This window comes from Carlito syrichta, unplaced genomic scaffold (genome assembly GCF_000164805.1).
Source record: "Carlito syrichta isolate Samal-C Ts95f unplaced genomic scaffold, Tarsius_syrichta-2.0.1 Scaffold307172, whole genome shotgun sequence".
In the NCBI taxonomy this organism is placed as follows: Eukaryota; Metazoa; Chordata; class Mammalia; order Primates; family Tarsiidae; genus Carlito; species Carlito syrichta.
Window position 1 is genome coordinate 316,205 of NW_007251268.1, and position 10,963 is coordinate 327,167.

General features: G+C 42.2%; 1 protein-coding gene across 2 annotated transcripts in view; it reads right to left on the reverse strand.

Annotated features, from left to right (window-relative positions):
• The window catches only part of RNF19B (ring finger protein 19B), a 27,110-nt gene that overhangs the window by 8,521 nt on the left and 7,626 nt on the right, over window positions 1–10,963 (reverse strand). The window contains exons 2-3 of one of the 2 annotated variants that reach the window (XM_008063993.1): window positions 4,993–5,198; window positions 3,521–3,662 (exon numbers count right to left, since the gene is read on the reverse strand). In XM_008063993.1, coding sequence (XP_008062184.1) covers window positions 3,521–3,662; window positions 4,993–5,198 — 348 coding nt within the window. Of the gene's footprint in view, window positions 1–3,520; window positions 3,666–4,992; window positions 5,199–10,963 lie in introns of both variants that reach the window. The other variant, XM_008063992.1, reaches the window with a different exon arrangement.

Here is a 10,963-nt window from a genome sequence, read left to right on the forward strand (position 1 = left end):
GCCTCGACCTGCTGGGCTCTGACGATCCTTCCGCCTCAGCCTTCCAAGTAGCCGGAACTATAGGCGCGCGCTACCATGCCTGGCTCATTTTTTATGTAGAGATGAGGTCTCGCCAAGTTGCCCAGGCGGGTCTCGAATCCACGGGCTCAGGCAATCCACTCATCTCAGCCTCCCAAAGCACAGGGATTATAGGTTGAGCCACCGAACCCGGCTTAATTTTTTTTTTTTTTTTAATAAAGGCAGGCTTCCAGACTTAAAACTCCTTTTCCATTCTTCTCTGCTGAATTCTGTCTTCCCTAACTCGCAAACAATGACCTAGCTTCCTTGACTGACAATACTTGGGATCCTGCAAAACCTATGCACTTGACATCCCATCTAGATACACTGTGTCCTGCAGCAAATGAACACTCTGATTTGTATAGTTTTCTTGGCATATGCCCTACCACACCTAATAGATACTGTAAATCATGTTCCTGGGAAAGGATATAAAAAAACCTCATCACACCTTTTTTTATCAGTTTGGTAACTCTAAGTTTGGCTAATTTTACATTCAGCCCTTCTGTGCCCAACCATTTTTGCTTATTCCCTGTGTGCTATCTTCTCTACTAAATGGGATAAGCAATTTTGAAAGTAAGAATAGCAGCTCGGTGGCTCAGCCTGTAATGTAATCCCGCGCCTTGGGAGGCTGAGGTGAATGGATTGCCTGAGCCCGCGGGTTTGAGACCCGCCTGGGTAACTTGGCGAGACCTCATCTCTACAATAAATTTTAAAAAATCAGCCGGGCGTGGTAGCGCGCGCCTGTAGTTCCAGCTACTTGGAAGGCTGAGGTGGAAGGATTGCCAGAGCCCAGCAGGTCGAGGCTGCAGTGGCAGGGAGCGGCCACTGCACTCCAGTCTGGGTGACAGAGTGAGATTCCAACTCAAAAAAAAAAAAAAAGAAAGTAGGGATAGGCCAGGTGCAGTTGGTCACGGCTATAATCCCTGATCTTTGGGAGGTTGAGGTGAGAGGATTGCCTGAGCCCATGGGTTCGAGATCAGTCTGGGCAACTTGGAGAGACCTCATCTCTACAATAAGTTTTTTTTAAAAAAAGGCAGGCGCCGTGGCTCACGCCTATAATCCCAGCACTTTGGGAGGCCAAGGTGAGAAGATTGCCCGAGTCCTTGGGTTCGAGACCAGCCTGGGCAACTTGGTAAGACCTCATTCCTACAATTAAAAAAAAAAAAAAAAAATAGCCAGGCATGGTGCACGTGCCTGTAGCTCCAGCTATTTGGAAGGTTTGAAGCAGAAGGATCATCTGAGCCCAGCAGGGAGAGGTTGCAGTGGCTGTGAATGCAGTGCCACTGCACTCCAGCCTGGGAGACAGAGTGAGACTTCAACTCAAAAAAAAAGAAAGTAGCCGGGCTCGGTGGCTCAGCCTGTCATCCCGTGCCTTTGGGAGGCTGAGGTGAGTGGATTGCCTGAACCCGCTGGTTCGAGACCCGCCTGGGCAGCGAGACCTCATCTCTACAATAAATCAAAAAAAAAATCAGCCGGGTGTGGTAGCGCATGCCTGTAATTCCAGCTACTCAGAAGGCTGAGGCGGAAGGCTGAGGCGGAAGGATCGCCAGAGCCCAGCAGGCGAGGCTGCGATGGCTGGGAGCGGCCACTGCACTCCAGTCTGGGCGACCAAGTGAGACTCCAACTCAAAAAAAAAAAGAAAGTAGGGATCATGTCTTATTCACTCCTGCGTCCCCAACAACTCTTATGTAGTAACTACTCAAATGTTTGCTAAACTGGAAATGAAAGCATTTCATTTACATAACGGATGCTAAGTCTGCTTGTAACATTAATTCCTCTAGAACAGTATTTTAATATCCATTCAACAAATTCTTTGGAAACTTACTACTTCCAAAAAAATTGTAAAAAGGCCACAATTCCAGCCTCAAGATACTTATAGTTTTGTAAAATTAGACATGTGTATGAAGAACAAAGTAGTAATGGTATTTATGATGAAAACAAAAGAGATAAAAAGCCAGGCGCAATGGCTCATGCCTGTAGTCCCAACACTATGGGAAGCAAAGGTGAGAGGACTGCCTGAGCCCAGGGATTTCAGACCAGCCTGGGCAACTTGGTGAGACCTTGTCTCTATAATAAATCAAGAAGTTAGCTGGGTATGGTGGCCTGGCAGGTCAAGGCTGTAGTGGCTGTGAGTGTGCCAACGCACAACAGACTGACTCAAAACAAACAAACAAACAAACAAACAAAAGGGATAAAGAATGTCAATAAAGAAGAATGAGGCAGAAAAAAACTAGGGGAAGAATCATGGATGAAATGGCAATTAAGCGGCTCTTAAAGGATAGATAAGAACTGAACAAGTTGTTGGGCCTGGTGGCTCAAGCCTGTAATCCCAGCATTTTGGGAAACTGAGGCGAAAGGATTGTCTGAGCCCAGGGGTTGGAGATCAGCTTGAACAACTTGGTGAGACCTCATCTCTACAACACATCAAAAAATTAGCTGGGCTTGATGGCTCAGCCTGCAAATCCAGCGCCTTGGGAGGCTGAGGTGAGTGGATTGCCTGAGCCCGCGGGTTTGAGACCTGCCTGGGCAGGCGAGACCTCATCTCTACAATAAATCAAAAAATTAGCCGGGCGTGGTAGTGCGCATCTGTAGTTCCAGCTACTTGGAAGGCTGAGGCGGAAGGATCGCCGGAGTCCAGCAGGTCGAGGCTGCGGTGGCCGGGAGCAGCCACTGCACTCTAGTCTGGGTGACAGAATGAGACACCAACTCAAAAAATAAATAAATAAATAAAAATAAAAATAAAAAAAATTAGCCAGGCATGGTAGGCATTCCTATGGTTCCAGCTATCTCTGGAAGGCTGAACAGAAAGATTGTCTGAGCCCAGCAGGTTGAGGCTGTGGTGGCCACGAGCATGCCACTGCACTTCATTCTGGGCGACAGAGTGAGACTCCAATTCAAAAAAATAAATGAATAAAAAATAAAATAAAAGCAAAGTTAAAAAAACTAGAAAAGTAGATTAAGGCTAGACTGTGGAAAGCTTTAAAAGCCATGTTAGGGGTGATCCAGAAAGTAATGGAGACAGACACTGGAGGTTACTGAGTTGGAGAAAAAGGGGCATGTCAGAGGAACTTTTTTTTTTTTTTTTTGAATTGGAGTCTCACTCTGTCGCCCAGACTGGAGTACAATGGCACGCTCCTGGCCACCGCAGTCTCCACCTGCTGGGTTCCAGCGATCCTTCCGCCTCAACTTTCCAAGTAGCCGAAACTATAGGCGCACGCTACCACGCCCGGCTAATTTTTGATATATTGCAGAGACAAGATCTCACCAAGTTGCCCGGGTGGGTCTCGAACCCGTGGGCTCAGGCAATCTGCTCACCTCAGCCTCCCAAAGTGCTGAGCCACCGAACCCAGCCTACGGTTCCTTATTCTATAATGAGAGGACAGCTGTATCTGTTTGACATCCATTCCCCTAAATAAGAAAGAGAACAAGACTATAAAAGCAATGGGTGCATTTTCTACCTTACCTGAGGTAATGCAAGTCTGAGATCTCTTTCATACAAAGCCAGCAGAATTCACAGCCACATACTGCACAGGTCATGTGATTACAGCTTCCATCATTCATCTTGATAATGTAAGCACTGCATCGTGGGCACGGCTTGATGTCATCTGCTAAGGTGGTAAGGAAGAATGGATAGAAAAATTCCCCCAGTTAAATCTAGCTTAATTATTAGGAGTATATATAAGAAATGAGGCCATTGCTTGACTAAATTTGGGGTGGCCACATGGCTCTTTGAGCTATGGCCACCACCATGTTTCCTAAACTTTGGCCCCCTCTCCTACCTTGGGGAGGTGAATCTTTCTCTCTCTCTCTCTCCCTAATTTACTTTCTAAATAAACTCTATTTTCTAACCTAAAAAAAAAATGAGAAGTGCATAAGATTGTACAACTAACTTTACTGGAAGGCTGGCTACATTTAGATCCCAGGGCTTTTAATAAAACGAATCCTATCTCATACTGATCTGCCTATCCCAATAACTGGTGTCTTATACAGCATTTAAACCACACTTTGAGCAAGAAGACTTCTCTAGAGAGAAAGATGTTTCCAAGAAAAATGGAGTTTCTACCAATAAATAGGCTGGCAGATTTAGAAGCAGAATCCTACAAGAAGAATAGTCTGCAGCCTGGAATTGGCTTTAAGTTTTGAAAAACTTTAGTTCAGGAAACTAATTTTTCAGTCCAACAAGTATCACTGTGATTTGCTATTAACACAACTTACAATCCTTTTCCATGATACTTTTAAATTCAAAACTTAGTAACAACTGGGTATGCTATGTAGCATACACCTGATAATTTTCACAGCAAGTTAGAAACTATCCTATTCAAATGACAACTCAAGAGATTATTCTGTGCCAGGAAAAAGTGAGTGGTAAAATCTTTCCTACTCCCCCAGATGACATCAGTGAAATAAAGTACAAGGCAATAAATCCACTGACATTTTAAAATAGGTTTACTCTGACTTATCAAGGCTGGAACTGAATGTGTGACATTCCTCCTTTTAGGATTAATCATTAATCCATACTAATATTATTGCCTTTTAAAAAAAATCTGTACCTTACTTCTAAAGGTAGTGATGTACTTACAGCTTAAAAGTGAATGGTACAGGTTTAACATTAATTAAATGTCTTTCTGCTCACAATGAACATTTTGAAAAAGCCCATAGCAAAAAGATCTAATTACTCTCCAAATATGAGACATATTGGTAACTAGACAATTCAATTTTATTGTATTTCAGTTTTATGTGGGTTGGATAACTTATAATGGGGTAAAGAGGGAAGTTGTAGCTCAAATATAATATTGAAAATACTACAAATGATATTTTCTGCTTTCTGAGCCCTGGTAATACTTGAGTTATACAGTAAGACAGTCTCTTCCAGTTTTGGGCTCACATCATGAAATACCAAATAAAGAGATAATGAGATAATGCCAACTTATGTACCTGGTCCAGATTCTTGCCCATAACTGAGACCTGAAGTATGCTTGGTCCGAACTCGCAAAGTCTGTGCCCTCTGTTGACGGGCCATATCGCATGTCTGGTTTGGATGCCATATCTGCTTGCAGTGGTAGCAGAACTCAGTCTGGCAGCCTTCCCTCTCACAGGTTAGCTTCGGGCAACTGGCACAGCCATAGGCAATAACAGCATAACTGGGTAAGGAAACAGGAAGAGATACCAGTAAGGGAAGGATGATCTAACCAAGACAGACATTATTCACAAGGGTTAACACTGTGTGGCACTACCCCACCATCACATAATGCAGAGAAAAGAATACATATACACACACACATGAGCATGTCTTACCATCTGTAAAACATACCTCATGTGAGAAAATAAATTTCTTCTTGAAAGTCCAAAAAAAAAAAATCATTCCCTTAAAAAATGGGGGAAATATCACATTTGGCCTGAATTTCCACCAATTATTGTCATAACTGAAGCTGCTTTAGCAGTGGCTTGCCACAGCAAGTTTCATAAATAACAGGGTACAAAACTATTTTCTTTCAATAGTTTGCTATATTTAGAGAGACTAGAATTTGTTTACATGGAAGAACAGAACATTTGTAAAATAAAGAGCTACAGCAATAACAGTTAAAATATACTTTTTCTTTTTTGCAGAGACAGGGTCTCACTTTGTAGCTCAGGCTGGAGTGCAGTGATGCAATCCCAGCTCACTGTAATCTCTACCTCCTGGACTTGTGATCCTCCCATCTCAGCCTCCCAAATACAGGCACACATCACCACACTCGGCTAATTTTTTATTTTTTGTAGAGATGACATCTTGTCATGTTGCCCAGGCTGGTCTCAAACTCCTAGGCTCAGGCGATCCTCTTGCCTTGGCCTCCCAATGTGCTGGAATTACAGGCGTGAGCCACTATGCTTGGCCAATCACACTATTTTTAAACAGATCAATGATAGCAAGCTGAGGTATTGTCATTTGCACTTTGTTATCCCCTATTCCACACTCTCCCCCAATATCCAAAGACCTCAAACAATGAATGCAAAAGGGCAATAACATTTTCTTGGATTTATTCTACCGTTTGTTTATTTGAATGTACATTAGATGTTCATAATAACAACTCAAGTTCTCAGGCTTATCACAGATTCTGCAAATTGATTTGAGAATGACACTGAAAATATATATGATAACGTGTCCCCTATGTTATATAACAGGCTGTATTAAAACTCTTCTCAGAAAGAACAAAGTAAGAATAGGTCAATGTGTGAATGTAAATGATTCATATCCTGTAGGAGTTCTGAGCAAATCTACCCCACCTAGCTGCAAAATAACTACTGTAGATAAACAACGTGTCTCCTAAAGAAAGTGACTTGCTTACTATTTTATGTTAAATGAGAAAGTTACTGAATGACCTCAAAAAAGTATTAAGTCAACTTCTGAAGACACGAATTAAATGTACAGTCAGTAAGGAAGCCTTGAACACTTCATGATCCATTCTTACCTCATGGAGGAAGTAAATATTTATTATTAGACTCCTCCCCACTTAAAAAAAAAAAAGGAGGAAGAAGAACATTTGATAGGATTGACAAAGTCAGTTTTGGAAGTATAATTTAGTTCCAAGGAGGTAAAATAACCCCAAATACTCATGAATCCACAGCAATGTATTACTATGACACAGAATTACTCAGGTCACGAGACTTGGCATTCCTGTTTTTGGGCGCCTGGTCTGAGCTCTTGCCTCTGACTCATACCGCATGACACTGAGCTAGTTAAAATCTCTAAACCTTAGCTTCTATCTCCCCAAATGGAGGCATAGGTACTTACCACCTTCCATGTAGCTAAACATGTTCTAAACTGAATGTAAGATATTGTCCTGAAAGGTATGGTATAAAAACACAGCCTATTTTGTCCTACTTTTGAGCCTTTGCATACTCTATTCCTTCAACCTAGAGATGTTTTGTCCTTACTTCTTGCCCTGGTAAATACCCATTTAAGAACCAGGTCAAATGTCATCTTCTCTATAAAATCTACTTAATGTTTCCAGGGAGCTGGTTGCCTACTTTGTGCTTATGCACAATTATTTTATAACACTTATCACAATATATTGTAACTGTCTGTTTATATACTTGCTTCCCCAACCACGCTGGACTCCAGGAAAAGTCATCCATTTTTGTAATCTTCAGGGTCTAGTATACTGGTTCATGCTCAAAATACATGTGTTAAATGAATCATGGAGATCCTCTCTCCTTTTGGTTGTTCCCCAGGGGATTCTAGCTCTTCTTCTGGGCCATCACTCTGCTCTAAAGCAATCTTTTCAACTTATTCATGCATCTACTGGCTTACAACATACCAGGTACCATAACTTAATCGTAAAATTTCTTATAAACCCATTTTAGGGATAAATCCTTATGCTCTGAAGAGGGTAATCTTCTTCCCCATTAAGTGAAAAAGACCTCATCCTTGAGACCAAATCTGCCCTGACTACCTAGTTCCTTCTCTTCCATGTCCTACACTGGAATGTTTCTCCTACCCTGCTCTTTCTTGCTTAACCAAGCATTCAGAGGAACTGGGTGTGGTGGTATGTGCTTGTAGTTCTAGTTACTTGGGAGGGTAAGGTGGGAGGATTGCTGGGGCTAAAGAGTTTAAGACCAGCCCAAGCAACCTAGCAAGACCTCATCTCTTAAAAAGAAATAAAAGAATAATTTCACAGAGAAGGTGATAATTGATCTGGAACTTCAAGAATATAAGTAGGAATTTATACCAGGCAGACAAAGATGAAGACAGAGAAGAATTAGAAGCCAAAAGGAAGGTATAAGAAATTATATACTGCTAAGAATACAGACACATCTTTTTCCCTCAAGTTCATACAACTTTTACTCATTTTATTAATCTTCTACATCTTCAGAAATGTGTGACAAGATAGACAACAGCATTACTTTGTTTCAGCCCTGGGGGAAACAAATTTGTTAGTATAAGTTTGATTTGTGTTCCAGTAGACCCTGGTAGCTAAAGAAATGTGTTCCTATGTCTTTACTTTCCACTCATTTACAAATACACCCTGAGTAGGCATAAGGGTGGTAGACTTGGACCATGCTGTCATGTGGTCTTTCTTTTCCTGTCCTATTTCAGACCCATCTCTAGGCTAGACAATTCCAAAAGCCTCCTTCCTATCTGTTCTTTGTATTTCCCCACTCCAACCCTAATTCATTTCAGAACGTCATCCGTCACGAGATTACTCATTTGCTTAAAATCCTCCAACAAAAAAGAAAAAAGTCCTTCAAACCTAAACTTATTTGCATGGCATGAAGCCTATTAACCTGAATCCAGTCTACCTTTTCAGCTTGATCTCTACTCACTTCCCAGATCATGTTACCTAAGTATGCATCCAGAGGCTAATCAAGCCAAACTCCAGACTTAGTATTGTGTCTTGAACCTTCATGTATTTGTTCATAATGCTCAGGTTCACAATGCTTTTTTCTCTAACCTCATCTTTGCCTTTTATAAATTTCTGCTCAGATTTTTGAAGGCCCAGATCAAATATCACTTCCTCTATGAAGTTTTCCTTTTTTTTTTAAAGAGATGGGGCTTGCCAGGTTGCCCAGGTTGGTCTCAAACTCCTGGACCAAAGCAATCCTTCTGCTTTAGCCTCCCGAGAAGCTAGGACTCAGGCACACACCAATTAACTCAGTTCCTCTGTGAAGTCTTTCTTGAAATCATGCAAAATCTATTGCTCTTTGTTTCTTTTCTTTCTTTCTTTCTTTTTTTTTTTTGCGTTAAGGTCTCACTGTCACCTAGGTTGGAGTGCTGTGGCACACTCACAGTTCACCAGTCTTGACCTCCTGTATTCAGACGATCCTTCTGCCTCAGTGTCTCCAGTAGCTGGACTACAGGCACATGCCACCACATCTGGTTAATTTTTTGATATTTTTATAGAGATGAGGTCTCGTTATGTTGCTTAGGCCTGTCTTGAACTCCTGGGTTCAAACAATCCTCCGCCTCAGCCTTCCAAAGTGTTGTGATTACAGGAGTGAGTCACTGTACCTGGCTTGTTCTCTCATCTATCTAAAAGCACTTGTATTTTCTTTAGTACTTATCACATTACATTTGTTATCTATCTATCTATCTATCTATCTATCTATCTATCTATCTATCTATCTATCTATCTATCTGTTTTCTCTACCAGGTCAAACTTCCTGTCAAGAGGACCATGTCTCAGTCTTTTTGTAATAATACCCAGTACTCACCCAGGGCTCATCACTACATCATTCTCAAAAGTGTCTGTTGAAAGATCACCTATCTATCCTATTATTGCCTACCTTTCTCATCTCTGTTCCTCCAAGAACTGTGTTGCTCATATTCCTTATCTTTCATGTCAAAACTCATTTATGCACCCCACTCTTCTGGGACCTAATTGAAAGATTTGTACATTGAATTGTAGAAATCGTTGGAATACAGATATCTAGAAGAGTGAGCTCTCCATCTACTCAGAGCACAACATTTCCGGTTAAACAAGAACAATAACCAAAAAGTGGTAACTGTTAAAGGAGTTTAGAAAATTACAAATAGGGAAAGTTTGAATTAAGACTTAAAAGATGCCCCACAAGCTGGGCTCGGTGGCTCAGCCTGTAATCCCGCGCCTTTGGGAGGCTGAGGTGAGTGAATTGCCTGAGCCCGCGAGTTCGAGACCCGCCTGGGCAGCGAGACCTCATCTCTACAATAAATCAAAAAAATCAGCCAGGCGTGGTAGCGCATGCCTGTATTCCGGTTACTTGGAAGGCTGAGGCAGAAGGATTGCTGGAGCCCAGCAGGTCGAGGCTGCGGTGTCCGGGAGCAGCCACTGCACTCCAGTCTGGGCGACAGAGTGAGACTCCAACTTAAAAAAAAAAAAAGATGCCACAGAAAAAACAAAAAACAAAAACCTGCTCACTAGTGATCTAAGTTGGGGAAACCATATCATATTGAAGGTTTACACTGCATATTATTAGCATTAACAAGATTTACAGTACACATTAGCACGTTTATTTTGTGGTTGTTTTAATTTTTTAGTTTATTTTAAAGATGTGGGGTACAATTCAGGGTTAAGTATACAAATGTTCATTATGCAGGTATCCCTGCTGATGAGGTGTGCCCCCCTCCATTCCCTGGCAGTTTCCTTTAACTGCCAATCCCACTCTCCCGCGCCAGCACGTTTAAAGACTCTAAAACAAGCCATGCTCGGTGGCTCAGCCTGTAATCCTGCACCTTTGGGAGGCTGAGGTGAGTGGATTGCCCGAGCCCGCGGGTTCGAGACCCGCCTGGGCAACTTGGCGAGATCTCATCTCGATAATAAATCAAAACTCAGCCGAGCGTGGTAGTGCATGCCTGTAATTCCGACTACTTGGAAGGCTGAGGCGGAAGGATCGCCGGAGCCCAGCGGGTAGAGGCTGCGGTGGCCGGGAGCGGCCATTGCACTCCAGTCTGGGCAAAGGAGTGAGACTCCAACTCTAAATAAATAAATAAATAAATAAATACTCTAAAACACGCATAAACTTATTTTGTTTTGTTTAACCCAGTATTTCCCAAGTTTATTTCATAACAAAACATTTTTCTTTCAAGTAATGCCTGTAACCTACTGTGGAAAATACTGATATAAGTGAAAAACAGAAAATAAAATCAAGGCTGGGCTTGATGGTTCAGGCCTATATCCTAGTATTTTGGGGGGCTGAGGTAAGAAGATTGCACAGGAGTTCGAGACACCAGTCTGGGCAACATAGTAAGACCTTGTCTCTACAAAAATAAAAAACCTCAGCAGGGCATGGTAGCACGTGCCTGTAGTCCCAGCTGCTTGGGAGGTGGGGGAGGAAGGATCGCTTGAGCCCAGGAGGTCAAGGCTGCATTGAGCCATGGGTGTACCACTGCACTCCAGCCTGGGCAACAGAGTAAGACTTAAAAAAAAAAAAAAGAAAAAAAAAAAAAAGC